The 16,551-nt window shown below is 43.5% G+C and overlaps 2 protein-coding genes across 2 annotated transcripts in view; one reads left to right on the top strand and one right to left on the bottom strand.

Annotated features, from left to right (window-relative positions):
- Positions 1–4,461, top strand: part of itga8 (integrin, alpha 8) — a gene marked incomplete at its 5' end in the record, with an annotated part of 40,602 nt that extends 36,141 nt beyond the window's left edge. Inside the window, 6 exons of the mRNA XM_080500326.1 lie at positions 493–651; positions 2,030–2,146; positions 2,263–2,376; positions 2,717–2,818; positions 2,917–3,039; positions 3,110–4,461. Coding sequence (XP_080356452.1) covers positions 493–651; positions 2,030–2,146; positions 2,263–2,376; positions 2,717–2,818; positions 2,917–3,039; positions 3,110–3,199 — 705 coding nt within the window. The 3' untranslated portion in view covers positions 3,200–4,461. The remainder of the gene's footprint in view (positions 1–492; positions 652–2,029; positions 2,147–2,262; positions 2,377–2,716; positions 2,819–2,916; positions 3,040–3,109) is intronic.
- A 6,620-nt stretch (positions 4,462–11,081) lies between these two features.
- LOC308133140 (ataxin-1-like) lies at positions 11,082–14,296 on the bottom strand (the record flags this gene model as incomplete). The annotated part of the gene is made up of 2 exons (XM_080500434.1): positions 12,424–14,296; positions 11,082–11,759 (listed from the first exon to the last, which is right to left on the bottom strand). The coding sequence occupies exons 1-2, from the start codon at positions 14,230–14,232 to the stop codon at positions 11,082–11,084; spliced, it is 2,487 nt and encodes an 828-aa protein (XP_080356560.1). The 5' UTR covers positions 14,233–14,296.
- Between the last annotated feature and the right edge of the window lie 2,255 nt (positions 14,297–16,551).

Raw genomic sequence — 16,551 nt, 5'->3', positions numbered from 1 at the left:
ATGTCCTGTTTGGATGACTTGCTTCAGTGTTAATGACCTAGTCTGTGTGTGTGTGTGTGTGTGTGTGTGTGTGTGTGTGTGTGTGTGTGTGTGTGTGTGTGTGTGTGTGTGTGTGTGTGTGTGTGTGTGTGTGTGTGTGTGTGTGTGTGTGTGTGTGTGTGTGTGTGTGTGTGTGTGACCCACGAAGCGGAATTGAATTGATGGTGACGGTATAAGAATTCAAAATGTATTCATCCATTCTTGCGGGACGGTGCGAGAGGCGATGTCGAAGGCTTTACTTGTCTTGTGTTTCGATCCCCAGCGGCTGAGAGCAGCATTAGTATTATCTTCATAAAAACACAGGTGGCCTCTGTCGTCATCATCCCACAGTTATGGCAACCTGATTAAAGCCTCGACCACTCGAGACCCTCTCATAAGACAAAAGAGAGTAAAATACTGACATCTCTCTCTCTCTCTCTCTCTCTCTCTCTCTCCCTCCCTCTCCCTCCCCAGCTCCATAACTCTGGTCCCAGCAGTATTCAGGAGGCTGAGCTTCAGATCGGCTGGCCCTCTCGTTTCTATGACGAGAACCTGCTGTATGCCATGGAGATTAAAACTGACGGACCAATTAGCTGCCGGACAAACACCAGCCTCAACCCACTTGGTCTTCAGGTAACCTAAAAAAAACAAAAAACAAAAAAAACACATGAACCTATTTCAAGGTTATGTATATGCAAACATCTTCATAAAAACTGTCTCAAGACCGAAACATAACGGATGTAAATTGCCTGTCATTTCTAACCACATATCTGCAAGCATGCGATAAAATCTCTGATCCTACTCCTTTTTCAGATTTTTTTATTCACAGCGTTGCTTGCAGGTTTTTCCTTGTCAGTTTCTCCATCATTTATATCCACTTATTTCAAACATAACTACTCGTTACTCGCTGCCAGTTGGCTCAACACAAGAAGCGAGTTTAACGCTGATGAGCCCGATTGAGATCTGGAAGGTTTTCCTAATGTTTATGATATCATCTGCTCAGTCATTTGAAATGTGCAGTTGTTTTCGAAATGTGAAGCCATAATCATCTATGAGATCAACATTGTCGACTGAAATGATTAGAGCATATTTCACCTGAAAAGACAGCGGTGCGATTTCATGACTGCGCATGCAATGTTCCTCACATTTCCTCTTTTCGTTCGGCGTCTCTTAATTATAATTGTCCAGTTGGTTAATTAATCAAATTCCCATTGGTTTGATAACGAAACTGATTAGCAAAGTCACCGTTTTCGTCACGTTTATTTCCTGAAGTGGCAGAGTCTCTAAACACTGGGCTGTTTAATCATTGTTTGGAAAGTTTAAACTAAAGTATCAATATGTAAATCACGTCCGACGCAGCTGCTGGAATTTCCTTAATATTTCAATTAAAATACTCATTCAAGCTGTTCTCACAGTTCAATCTGTTCAAAGCCAAACTCCCAGCGGAGAAACAATTAAAATACCTCGCTATCCTTTTTTTTTTTTGTTGTTTTTTTTAAATAAATCTGAGACTGGAGGACGTTCAGGTTTTTCACCCCCGCTGGTTGTCCGTCTCTCTTTTATTGTTGTTTGCTCGATTGTATCGGCAGGAAATTAAATCCCTTTAAGTTCAGCATACCGGCTTTTGATCAGATTTCTGAATGCTGTGCCTGTTTTTGAACGATGGATGTATTGCATTGTTTTATCACATTTCTTTTGAACGTCTCTATAATCCTCAGGTTGTTCTCATTGGTAGTCCAGGATAATCTCAGTCCTCCAAAAGAATCATTAGCTCACACTAATGACAGTGAGCTCTGGTGCAAGATAGTTTATTGTTTTCTTTCTGTAATTCTCTCACATTTGCCAAAATCCTTCATCATTTGGGTTAAATATATAGAATTACCGTCTCATTAAAGCAGGATAAGGTCTGCAAACCTGACTTTGTCCAGATTTTGTCGTTTTCAGTCTCCGGCCTGCAATATTAAAGTGTTGATAACTGTCCCGCCTTCTGCGCTCTCCTCGCCTGTTCCAGATTTCCGCTCTCCAGGACACACCTGAATTATTGGGTTTCTTGAGAAACACCAGCGCGCCTCCTCGCCGCCACAAACGATCCGTCAGCGGCCCCCACGGTTACAGCAGTAAAACTCTGGTGAGTCGCATCACACGTCCAGAGAAAACAAACTAAACCAAACGTCCACTGGCGATTCACAGGTGTTTGTTGTCTTTTACTCGCTCTCTCACTCTACAAATCCTCTCCGCGTGCAGAACTGCACCAACATCTCCTGTCTGAGGGTCCTGTGCGTGGTCGGTCGGCTGGATCGCGGCCAGAGTGCGGTGGTGAAGGTTCGGTCGAGACTCTGGGCTCACACCTTCCTGCAGGTTCGTGTCGTTGCACCGAGGCTGCAGACTGTTTCCATCATTTGCATCACGTTACTCTCCAGTCTGATTTGCCGACTTATAGAAGCAGGGGGTTTTAAAATGAGTTTCTCGGGTCTGCTCTCGATTCCAAATTTTCTCCTTTGATGTGTGCAAATGTCATTTTGACAACATCAGAGCAGGCGAAGCCTTGGGGCGATGGCTGCCGTAACGGTGGTGCCCCGAACTCTAATCTGTAAAATGGAATTGTTTTATTAATCACGACAATGTTGATCAGTATAAAAGTGGAGGTTTTAGCATTTGGCATTAAAATTTACACAACAATGTATGTTTTGTCTTGAAGCGCCGTAACGACCCGTACGTCCTCAACTCAACTGTGTCGGTCATGGTCACATCCATGCCGTATCGCCTCCAGGCTCCGGCGCTGCCTCAGCATCGAACTTCGGTAAGCTGGACACGTCACTGAACGTTTCAGCTCATGCCCGGCCGAAACAAAGGAATAAGACATCTTTATCAACACCGCTTGTTTTGACTTTCTATGAGATGGGGACTCTGGTGCTGTGGGGGACTCCCGACGTGTCCTTCGCCGTTCCACTCTGGGTCATCATCCTGGCCATACTGCTGGGACTCCTCGTGCTGGCGATGCTAACGTTAGCCATGTGGAAGGTAAACGCACGTTCTTTTCTGTAGTTTAATTGTCCAATACAACATTAAGTATTTCACGTGACCTCTTCAGTGTGGCTTCTTTGACCGGGCGCGGCCCCCGGCCGACGATGACATCTCCGACCAAGAGCAGCTGACGTCCGATCAAACCGGAGACGCCTAAGACGCCGCGGGACAGCTCCCGGTTTGGACGGTCGCGGTGTTGGGAGGGATGTGCACCTTCTGAGTGACTTCAATCGGAGGCTGAGATCTGACATTCTTGGGCTGGAAGCTCTTTGCTCCCTCCTGTTACAGAAGCTTTGCGTAGGGACGAAGTGAAGACTGCAGCGCCACACGGAGGACGACCACTGGAGACGGATCAAAGCAGAAACAGAGGAAGCGACACTTTCATCGGGCTCAAGAGGACACAGGCTGTGATGAAGCACCAGACCTGACGACTATTGTTGTGAAGACAAGTCTTCAAATGTCTCTGTAACGGAACTATTTTGTGCTTCTGTGTAAGAGAGGCACAAAGAGACGAGAGATCTATGCACAAGTGCTGTTACGTGTGTGTGTTTTTGTGCGTGTTTGTTTGTGTGCGCGCGTGTGTTCATGTGTGCGTGTACTGTACATATGTATGTGTTCATTAGATCCACTTGTATCATGTGTCCTTCATCCAGTGAGTGAATTATTTTGCCACAAATTTTATTTAATTTATCTCTGTTTTCTTCTCTCAAACACACACACACACACACACACACACACACACACACACACACACACACACACACACACACACACACACACACACGATGCAGCCACATGCATAAACCAAAAGGCACAAAGCTGAAGTGTATATTTATGAATGTATGTGCAATATTTGGGCGTTGTGTGATACTGAGGCTTGTTTACACTGGCATTTTTATTTTTATTTTCTTAGAGCTTGTTTTATGTATATAGTGTAAGTGATTCATTGCTATATAAGATATTGATACGGCTGAACAGCAAAAGCAGTGCTTAAGACTTGTTGAAACCCACCACATAACCAAGAGAACAAAGTCAGGAGACTAGAAAACAAATAAATAACTAATTATTGTGTCACAGTGACTACAGAGATTTATCTTTGAAGAACAGGCCACGTCTTCACAGCCGAGCCCCTGCCAGTTGAAGGCTTTCATGTGTCAGTTATTGTGGGTGTTTTTTTTTTTTTTTTTTTAAATTTCTAATGAAGCAGATATTCTTCACAAACAGCCAAATGCTAAGGTAAACACTCCATATCAGCGACACAACAAAGTTTCAAGACTGTGCATATGTACTCACTGACAGTTAGCAGCGTCTTAAGCGTTCACGTGTTGTTTTTATTCATGTATCATCCACCGGCAGGCAGGACAATGCTGTCAATGCATCAACAGTACCCTCAGTTAAACTTGCTTCCGTTGAGTTGTTTTTCTGCTCGTCTATCAAGTGTGGAGTTTTATCAGAATAAAATCCTGTTTGAACGATGTTTCACCTTGGATTTAATGCATAAAGTCTGATCACGACTCTATGCTGGTGTAGTGGTTGGCGCGCTGGCCTCACAGCAACAAACCCGACTTTGCTTGTTTATGTCGGTGGAAAATGCAACATGTGTTATACTGGATTTACAACGGGTTTCAGCGGACATGGAAACAAGTGGAAACATTTCTGTCACATCGTGTTCCACGTTCTACAGTCGTCTCTGTATCACTTTAGACAGACTTCGCTCCCTGCGTAAGCACAAAGGTAGAAAATGTGAGTAATTCTGGGTTGGGTGGACTTATTTTTGCCATTCTGTGATTGGCTATGTGGAGATTATTCTCTTTAAAGACTAGATCTACATGTGTTTTTACTCTTTACATCTATTATATGGATGATTTCACCAGATTCAATCCTCTCCGGTCCAATATCACGTTTCTTCCTTTGTCAGCCGAGTGGTTCCACCTGAAAGAAAAGGACTGTTGCTCCCTCATGTGGAGCAGCATTGAAATAAACCTACAAATCTGCACACAAAGAATGACAGCGCCATCTTGCGGCAGCCACTGATATAACATGTAACACAATTCAGGAGCAGAAAAGTTGGCTGATTTATGAATATATCTGCTGCTGTGCAGCGTTGCAAGTGGAGATCAGTAGTTAATTACGTTTCTTGTTACTGATTTAGAAAAGTAGGGAGGAATATTTGCTTGTGTGAATGGAGGAAGACACAAAATAATACCAGAAAAATCATGTGTTTCTTGAAAGGAAATGTGAAATCTGTGAGAGAGAAAAAAGGTGATAAAAACATGCAGACAGCAGCAGGGAGGTCTCATAAAGTGAAGCTGATGTTTTATTTAGGAGTGGTAATGTATCAATGTATTTCATATTCATCCTTGAGTGGACAAAACTTCTGTATTTCTTCCTGTCTATTTTAAACTAATGATTGTATATTGGTGACGGCGATCATGAAGTACATTATTGAATTGTTATGCTGAACATTGAGATCCGAGTCGAAGCTTGTTTTGACCCATTACTCAGAGAAAACAGCATTTATTTCCAGTCTGTTCACCGGATTGATGTATTTATATGCATTAAATCAACTCTGGAACACCATGCTTGGGCAAAGCATTGCATAAATAACACCAGAGCAATTTCTCAAACATAACATATGCCTGATGCTTTTAATAAGTTATATATATGGTAGTTTTCTATAATACATTATAAAAGAGCACAGGATAATTAGTTCCTCTGTCAATCTTATACATAAATCAAGTGAGAAATATATCCAATACGGAAAGTTTTGAAGCCAGAGAATTATTGAATATGTGTGATTTTGGTATGTGCATAAAGATTTTCAACATATTTACCAAGTCTGACTCATTGATATAGAGGGTGAATGACTAGAGTAAACAGAAGTTTAAATAGTGACTTTTTAGTGGTGTGAGGGGCTTTGGGACAGAAAGGATAAAATAGAGATGGGGGGGGGGGTGTTTCATACCTTGCACTGATTTCCTCCCACAGTCCAAAAACATGCATGCAATGTTAATTGATTACTTTAAATTGGGCTTTAATCTATTCTAAAAAGATTATATTGTGTAAATCAACTACGAACTCAGAAGATACTGTTAATGTGCCGTGCAGTCTTTTAACCAGATGTTGATGATAATATGAAAATAAGTTGTAACCAAGAGCCCATGTATTGTATACTTTCATAATGAAAATTACCTTAAAGAAAACTAAACAGCATCAATCATTTCCCTCCATGTTGTCAGCCCTGACCCATCCTCGGAAGATGAAAGTTTGTTGTCTGAAATATCAAAGCAAGGGAGCAGAGGTGAAGATTTTATCCGGCATATCTCAAGGGGAAACATTTATCACACTCACCCAGATGGCAAATCGTATATATGCACATATAAAATACTGTCACAGCGCAACAACTCTCTCACTGTCTATATATAGATTTATAACTGTCACCATGAAATAGAAAAACACAAGCCCGACTACACAAAATTGAAACATAGGCAACAGTAAATCATGCACACACAGCCTGGGTTGTTTTTTTGTTTTTTTTACAGACTCTTTATTTCTTTGAATATATTTGATCGAATGTCAAATAAAACATCTGGAGTAAAGATTTTACAGTTTCTGACTAGCAAATCTCAACACCATTAAAATAAAGGAACATTATTGATACTTACTACATACTGTACGCATAAGACATACCTGTATCTTAGCTGAGATTTGACCAAAGAGGACCCAAATTACAAAATATCTTTTTAAGTCTTTTACTCCCATAGTTTCCTGCATGGGTGTTTGAGCTGGTGCAAAAAAAAAAAAAAAAACATCTTAGGTGAAGCAATATCTTGTGTTTCTGTCAAATATATGATGAGTTGTATTTTAAAGTAATCACTTCAAAAGTCTGTACATGGGGATCAGTGTTTACTCTCTCTCTCTCTCTCTCTGTCTCTTTCTCTCTCTCTCTCTCTCCCTCTCTCTCCCTCTCTCTCTCTCTCTCTCCACTTGCAACAAGGTCATACCAACATCATAATGGAAGACTTTGGCTATTTACAAATCGCTGAGATGTTGTACAGGTATCGTACAATTCCTCTCAGACATGCTGTACATTTCTTTTGTGCATTCGTGACACACACACACACACACACACACACACACACACACACACACACACACACACACACACACACACACACACACACACACACACAACACAACACCCCCCCAACCCACATTTGAAAGTGCAATTCCATATCTCACCACAGGGTGGCCCTTCTATGCCATATTCAAGATTGCAAAGAAAGGCTGTTGACAATTACATATTTTATGGGTCTTTGCTTAAGCGAATTTGTGAACACGGGGGTGGGGGGGGGGGGGGGGGGGAGGGTAAATTATGAATATTATACCTTCCGAATCAACGTTAAAAGCCCCAGCGAACCTGCAAGCAACATCGGCTCCATTCTTACAGATGATTGCATGTCGCTTTTTTTTTATTATTTTAATTTGATCTCTTTCTCAGAACTTTGAAGGCATGCAGTGATCCTGCACCTGTTAGGGTAAGATAATGTTCACTTTTATCATTCTTATTAGTGCATGGAGTCACCAATTTAATGCACAGCAGGGTGTGCTGAGCACAGGTCTAACTAGAAAGATGAACAGCGTGTGTCTGCAGGAGTTCAAAGGAAGAGGTTGGTAATATATTTCACTTACTGTTAACAAATCCCACACCATCATTTCTTTTTTTCTCTCTCTTATTACTGAGTCCCACCCTCTTGTATTGTAGAAATGTTTTTGAAACGTATGTGAATGTGCTACTCTTTATTAGTGCATGCTGTCTGTTTGTATTTAAGGCGTTCTGTTTCACTGTAGCACGAAAAACTTCAATTTACAGTTTCGAAATGTGTGAAGTTTTCTGGCTGGTTTTTTGTTGTCCCCCCCCCCCCCCCCGACGGCACCTTTGTGTTTCTTTATATGGAAATATTTGTAATCAGTGCAAATGAAGGAGCCCAGGCCAAGTGGAAGGGATTTGTAAACAGTGAGAAAAATATGAAGCCTCTTTCTGGTCTGCAGCTGAAAAGCAATTTTTTTTGTTTTTAGGAAAGTACAAACACAGGTCAGGCTAAGAGAGTGAAAATGGCTACAAAGACAAACTGATCAAACAGTAGCTCCACTGTGTAACAATGACAGATATAAGACTACATACATTTTGCAGGAGAACAGTCACTGGGCAGTGTTTAGCCTGAGCAGTCAAACACAAACAGAACAGTCTGATTACTTGGTTTCCGATAAAACACCTTTCAGGAGTTTAATGGCTATTACGATAAATTGCAGTCCATATTCACACATTCTGTATGTTACAGTGTGCAAGTTAAAGTCAATATGAGGGGCGAAGTGTGCAGATGATCCCAAAGAGCTGTGGCACATTCATGAACATTTGATCAAGAGCAGAACTGACAAAAACCAGAGCAGGACCACTTGGTTGGTTAATGGAATGACTGAAGAAGGAGGCCCTGTGGCACATACAGTACATCGGCTACATAAGGATTAGAATACGCACTACATTTTCTAGGTTACACTTTTCTGTACATGATCGACACTCGCTGGCTAGTTATCTCTGCATCTCTCTCTCTCTCTCTCTCTGAATAGTAGCTCTATAAATCATCAAAAATATAAAGTTGAGATAGCTTGCCCAAAGTACATTCCCTGCCCAGCTCTATAATGTTTTTCTCTCAGTGATAAACTTGTGGGACGTGTGACGCCATGAGAAAAACAGTCTGTTTTTTCCTACCAGCCGAGGAAAAGAGCACTTTTCCACTTATCCACCGCACTCCGGTCGGATGCTTTATCAAAGTGCTGCTGTTCAGATAGCATACATGTGAAAATGGACATATATAGTACATACTGCTATTACACGCACGCACACTCACACACACACACACACACACACACACACACACACACGTTGCATTCTATTTACACACACAAACAGTTACCGCTGTTCCTGAGTACGAACTATAAGTTATTCATCTACTCCAAGAAAGAAAGTGACATGAACACTGGTCTACTGACGATAAGAAGGAGTTTGTTGTCACTGATATAACAGGTATGGACTTCAGGAAAGCATACCGTCACTGAGGTTTTCATGGTAAAACCCTACAAAATCCTGTGCTGCTGTGAACTATAGGTACATATTGTATATCTAAGGCCATAGTTTCTGTAAAGAAAGCAATGAACATGATCGCTCATCCTCACAAGTAAAACACAAGAAATCCCAAGCTGATTGCATGCATTTCCTCTCACTTCATCAGAGCTTTTCAGCCTCCTTCATTTTAATATTGCAGTTGTACAGCCTGCAACACTCTCCTCTGGGTTTATTTTAGGACCCAGCAGGCAGATGTTTTTTTGTTTTGCTTTGTTTTTTTGTGAAAAGCTCTGATAAACCGACTATGAACTACTTGCCCAGCACCAATCAGCAAACAGGCAAGTTGGTAAAGAGCTGGTGAACGTGATGCAGAACTTAGTATGAGCATATCCACTCGTTGGCCTTTTTTTAATTTTTTTATTATGCTATTATTATTATTATTGGATACAATTGCACAATATAATGTGATCATTGTGAAACAGCTCCGCCATAAATTCTGCCTTCACAGAGGTAATGATGTTACGATTTGGCTTGAGATTGTCAGAGAGTTTCTTTCTTTCTTTCTTTTTTTTTTCCAACACCATGTTCATTGTTGAGGTTAAAGTTTGCAGCGGTGTTGACCTGGACTGCATCATATTGGCAGCTGTTTCTTATATTCTGTCGCTTTCATATATTTTTCATGGAGCTGCCATCATCGGTCGTTACACTTGGAGGTCGTTCCGTTGCCCACAAGTTGTCAAAAATATATTTGTAAGTTAGGTTTCATTGTGAGGTGAACTCTTACACATATCGGTTAACATGTCATGTGGTGGTGAGGGTAGAAATAATTGTTTTTACTCTACTTATAGAGGCTTGGCATTCCCACGTATGGCTACCACAGCTTTTATTGGGTTTCAATTTGCTAAACTTGCAGACATTGAAAGTGAGTATGAGATAAAAGCTCAATGTCAAGTTCTCATGACACAAATAGCAAAAAAATCACGGGTGAGGAATTCTCAGGATATCAGTGGGATGTCAAGCAGCACATGCGTGAATCATGAGTCAGTATTGAGGACAAGCTGAGTGGTTTACATTCAGGCCTTTTAAGTCTTGATTTGCAGGTTGATAACTGAGCTCACAGCAACTAGCGTCACACACACACACACACACATACACACGTGCGTGCAGGCACACACACACACACAGCTCAATCCTGTGCTCTGTTTGACAGTCGCACAGAAAAGAAAACACACGAAACGACACGCAGGCACAAACACAACGACACAGAGAGACAAGGCCACCTGCAGCAGTGCTCGTAGTTGTAGAGATCTGAATAATGAAAGGAAAGAAAAAAACAAAAATACTTTCGAGTATAAAGCCAAAAACCTCATTTAGGTGTATAAGACGGCAGAAATAACAGCCAAGATGATTCAGCATTGTCATTAAAACACCAACTCTCTCGGACTCAAACTCTGTACTACCACACACACACACACGCACACAAAACTATTCAAATTATATCAAACCACTTTCCACACACTGACATCGGGGTCTGTGCTTGTTCATGTAAGAAGAAAATAACAAACAAAAAAAACCAAATGGCAAAGCGCTCTGCGTCTAACGGGTGAAAGCTCCATGACAAAGGAGATCCAGCTCTCGATATGTAACACGCCAGTCTCTCGAACGCGTGATGGCCATTCGTGCCCAACATTCACTCTGCACTCAAGCATTGATTGCACTGATCTTGTGTGTGATACCACTTATGAAGATGCTTTTCTGGACTTCAAATGTAGATATCAGACTTGGGTGAAGAAAAAGATAAGACAGGAAACGTGTAAATACTGCGTAAACTCAAGTCTATAATCACACAGTAGTCTGGATAAAGAGAAAAGACACACGGGAAACATAGCAAACCACGGGGATTTCAAATGTTCCCTCAGCAGTCCACTCGTTTGCCCAAACATCTTTCACTCCCTGTACTGGAGTGGCCCTCTATGCTAATTTTGACCTCCTGAGGGATGAAGGAGGGTTTGGGGAGAGTCACGGGAGGCTCCTCCTCAGGTCTCTCAGTTTGGTCCCGCTCTGGAGCTGACCACCGTCTCTTGCGGACCGTTGGCCTCTCTGGATCGCCACATTGTCGTTTAGTTTTCATAGATTCCTGTCGCACTTCTTCAGTTCCAGAGACCGCCACCATTGGTCCAGCTCTGTAGATCCCCTCTTCTTGTCCTGGAACTACCCCCAGTCCTGCTGGTACCTCTACTCCCGGTCCTTGTCCAGCGACGTGCTGCCTCTCGAGCCGGTCCGTACCGGACGCCTTCATGAGGAGGCCACTGTTACCGCCTGCAGCGTTTGGACTCATACTGTTCCTGACACTGGGATCCATGCTGTGACAGGACTCAGATAGGAAACCAGTTTTCAGCTTGGCCCCAAAAACCTGGCTGTCTGTGACAGATCCATTCCTCAATCCACGGAGGGTCAGTGATACACACACATCACCCACACACAGCTTAGCGCAAGACAGCTCGAACAGCTCCGTGGTACGGTCCGGACAGCACGACGACCAGCCCTGGCCAAATACAAAAAAAGGGTACTCCACCAGCACTTCCACACACACCTGCAGGGAAACACATTCAGAACACACACAGTTAGCGTTCTGCTCGACATGGACCCTGAATTGATGATTTTTAAAAGAAGTTCAAACATTCCAAAGCATTACGTGTAGAACTTCAACAGAATCATATGAGCACATACTTATTTGTTTTTGTAATATTCAATTTATTGTATTGATGAGAAGGAAGACAATTACGTGTGTAATTACTGTGTTTCCTCAAAGAGAGAATGCACAGGTATAGATAATAACATTTTAAGGATTTTTAGCTTTAGGGTTACTGGCTCACCGCCTGTCGCCACTTACTGTGGCACTTAGAAGTGAGCCTTCATAAAGTTCTCTGTCTACTCTGTCTGATAACCTTTAAAATTATAAACGTAACACGTCCTGATGCATCCACCTGTTGAAGTAGTAGTTCAGTAGTTTCAGCATGCATGAAAAATAGGAAATAAGAAAGCTGTTTTTTTTGTTTCTCTCACTGAATTGTTCAAGACAAGTTGTTATTACTTCACTTTCAAATACCAGTAGAAACTATTAGTCTCTATTACTAATTATTAATTTTTTTAGGCATCAGTGCAGCTTTATAATATCAATAACTTCAGATTCCAAAGTCGACACATACTAACTAAAACACTTGAAAACAATCTTACACAAGTCATGAGTGACTTACCTGAGCTTTAAGCTCTCCCACAGAAAACTGTATGACCACAGCATTCGGACTTTGACCACTGTCAATACGCTCCACAGTGCTCGAGTCGATCTTGAGCTCACTGCTAATTTCCGCACTCTGAATGAAGTCTTCGGTTTTGAGGTCCTCCACGCGCTTTAGCTCCCCGTCGGCCAGCTGGATAATTGAGCCTCGCATGAAGAACGGAGGAAGCGCCACCGGGGAAGAGGGAGAGGAGATGGATGGAGAAGCTTGGATGGAAGCGGGAGCAGGAGTGGAAACAGGAGTGGGAGTCGGGGAGGGAGGTGTCACCACTGCAGGAACTGGGATTGGGGGCAGTACTGGCAAAGCTGGAGCCTGGGCCACAGCAGGGAGTGGTTGATGTCCATCTGGCCCGAGAGCCTCGCACTTGGATAGGGCGGTAGCCAGATAGGCATGTGGCATGGCAGTGGATATCTGAGGTGTCGTAGTAGCAGTCAGGGCACTGACATTGCGACTAACCTCCATTTCCGTGCCACTATTGGCACTACTCACTGGGATGAGGAGCGACTGACCACTGGGGATGACAAGGTGCTGTGGCAGTGTGGCGTGGTAGCTCACAGCATGCTGGTTCGCACTGGTGATGTAGCCGATAATGGGCGGCTGTGTGGAGGAGTAAAGGCTGGCTGGCAGCTCCTCAGGGGGTAGCGTAGTCTGGATGACTGTGTGAGGACCCATAGACTTCACCATGTCTGAGGAGGAGAGAGAGGTGAACGATGATGATCTGGACACCGGTTTCCCCAAACAAATGCCTCCTTTCTCGGTCTGAACTATGGAGATTTTATTTGAGCCAGGCTCATGTTCGGCTCCGTGGTTCGGCTGAGCTACGAGCACCAGCGAGGTCTGGAGTCCTGCGGGATTCTGGCCATAGTCTGCAGGTAGCAGGATGTGCCTGGCCTCATAGCTCTGAACTGGCTGATGGTTCAATGTATGGCTGGAGGCCTTTGCTTGTTTCACCACCTCCAACTCCCCATTGAGCACACCTTTGGCATGCCCCTCTGGTTTCTTTCCAGCCGAACCATCTGCATATTGAACCACCAGCTGTGAGGGGGCGAGAGTAAGAGTCTGTGGGAGAACAGCTGCGTGAGGGTGAAGCTGAAGGTGGTGGGTTGTTGGTGAGGTTACAGCGTTCCCACTGACAGTCAGAGGCGTTCTGCTGTCCAGGTGGATGTACTGGCTGGTAACTTGAGGGGAGCTTGGTAGCGAAACAGGAGTCAGTTCTGTGGGGGAGAGGCCAATTTGAAACTGCTGCTCCCCTTTGGTGTTGGGTGAAATGAGGGCAGTGGTGTAACCATCGAGCTGAGGACGCTGCCCTACAAAGCCCGAGCTGTTGGGTGCAGAATTAGCATTGGTGGAGATGATGTGAGAGGAGATGTAGCCGGCATAGGGACCAGAGCTGATGAACTGAACGTTGGGTCCCAGCTGAGCAAACTGGATGGTCCCGGCTTGCTGAGGTAGGGCTGTGGGATAAACTGCAGGCAGAGAAGCCAAGGGCAGTGCAGAAAGAGGGGTCACTGCAGATGGGAGAGAGGTGGAAGGAGAGCAGGAGGAAGAGGACACAACAGGACACTTCGGGCTTTCTACCTCCCTGGACTTGCAGCGTTCACTGGCCACGCTGGCCAGCCATGCCAGGTTTTCTGTGTGGGGATTCTCAGCGGCCACCACAGCAGGAGGTGTTGCTGTGGCTACTACCACCGGCCTCTGCTCCAAAGCCAAGATCTCACGCTTCTTCGGTGGCAGGCATCCATTACTCCGCTCTTGGTTGGCTTTCATAGTGCCACGTATGGTTATAATATGCCTTGGTATAACTTGTTATATCTTCCAGGGCTATCTTCTTGCTTTCTCTCCTGCACTCAGTGGTTACGAGGCCCACCTCTCTGTATGCTGGGCGGCTCTGGCTGTCTTTGTGTTTTACTGGTGGAGAGGTCCAGTGCCCACACCAGAGAAGACAGAGTCACTCCAGCTCAGAAAATGAGCTGCACTGACTTCATGAGGAATCATCTCTGATTGCTCCACGTCTTCCACGCTGTTGACAGAAATCTGAGGGCAGAGAGAAAGAAAAGTTTAGGCCCTCCGGTAATGTGAAGACAAGTTTGAAATCTCTAATCATATGCTGCAAAGATTTGAAAGCCTCTCTTCTGCCGTTGAGCTATATAAATAAACTTGACTTTACTTGACGCAACTTAAAATTCAATTCGGTCTCATTAATCTAATTGCACTGCAGAAGCACCTCAGTGAGCAGAGCCGTGTGTTTACGAGCCATATTCTAAAAATGTTCCAGCAGGGCTGTAAATGCAAAACAGCAACCACCAAAATACTTGACTCTGCTTTCATGTTTGTGAAGATGTTGTGCTTTTGTTTTGCCACTAGATGGTATTGGATCTGAGTTGAATCGAATGCACTTCAACCCAACATGTCGATTCTGTGCACATTCTTCCAACAGACATGTTTAAGAATCCTTCTTCAAAGGACCTAAAGGTTATCTGTCAAGCATGTTCACGAGTATTAGTTATTGAGATACTAGACAAAACATATGTTGCGCAACAGGAAGAAGGGTTTTTTGCACATTTTAACATTGGTCAGGAGTTTTCTCAACTCTTGCGTTAATGTGTGTGTGATAAGGGCCATCGTATGTGTATTGCCATTGGCTGTTATCTTGCTTAGTTGTCTGATGCACAAAAGCTGAACAGAGAGAAAGGATAAGAAATTACCTCAGAGTTTGTGTTTTGGTTCTTGTCTTAACAATCCCAGACAGTGTATTGAGTTAGTGTGACTGCTGTCAAAATAACACCCTCACTAAGGAAGGATCCGAAAAATGAAATGAAACCACAATACCTTTAACCTGATCACAGAACATATGGAAGGATTATAGCTTGGGTCTTTTTGCAAATAATTGAACAATGCCAGTCAACTGCCTTGTATGAATGAAAACTTTTTTTTTTAAGTTTAAGGGGACACATGATGGACAACAGTCAAACTTTTATTGGTTTAGCACGAGACAAGCGGAAGGCTGGGTTGAGTCTATCATGAGAAACAAGTTCTTTATTTGAAACAAAGTGATTTATAGAACACACTGTGAAAACAAACCCAGAAAGCATTTTAAGTAGCCACTCGTATTTTGAACTTTTTTTTTGTCAGCAGGGCCACTTGAACTCAAACTTTTATATGGTGTCTGTTTCACTTATAAGGCGTGCATATTTTAGATTGACATAGCGTCAACTTTCCATGTTTTGCTTTGCGTGAGCCCTTTTTTCCCACAGTTGCTCTTTCAGAGTGGTTATTCTTTCCTGCAAGCTTATCTGTGGGTCAATGCACACTGCTCCAAGTTGTTCATTAGCCAAAGGCAGCACCAAAATGGACTACATGACACATGTGTGGACCTCCATCCCTTCAGTTTCCACCCTGTGTTCCACTCTACCTGACAATACTGAAGTATGCTTTCATATTACACTAGAGGTTCACTACAGCAGGCAACCACAGACACGTTACGTAAATACATGGAGGGAAAAAAAAAACTGAAGGCGACCTTGGTCATTTTCTATTTAGACACATCTACTTCTTACACGGGCAATGACAAGGTCATTGCATCCAAAAACAGCGACAACCACTGAGGTGGTAGGTCCACCAGATGTAACAAAGGAGGAAAGCAGCAGAGAGAGAGGGAAACAGAAACAGAAAGAGGAGAATGAGGGGGAGGACAGGGAAAAAAAGGCAATGCAAGATGACAGACAGTACTGTGTTAGAGGAGAGAGAGAGCAAGGAATGAGAGAGAGAGATATAGAAAAGAGTGAGAGGAGAAAGAAGATTAGGAGTGAGGGGGGAAAAGGGAGAAAAGATGGGGGAATGGGAAGAAGACAGAGTGCTGCTTCTCCTGACCCACATTGAGTAGCGCCTGCAGCATCAGAGCGCCATTGCCCCCACCGAGCTGAGAGATCCCTGATCAGCAACACAGCCGCCGCTACAGTCTGAACTACGCTGTGCAGCATCGCTCAGTGGCAACAACCCCACCTTAACAACAGTGTGTCAACACTGTAATGACATCACATCTAAAGAACAAGGACCTCCTATCTTCATAGCACTACTGGAAGACAA

Source organism: Blennius ocellaris (assembly GCF_963422515.1).
Source record: "Blennius ocellaris genome assembly, chromosome: 8".
NCBI classification, from domain to species: Eukaryota; Metazoa; Chordata; class Actinopteri; order Blenniiformes; family Blenniidae; genus Blennius; species Blennius ocellaris.
Note: the sequence above shows the minus strand (reverse complement) of the source record. Positions and strands in the feature narration are given on the sequence as shown.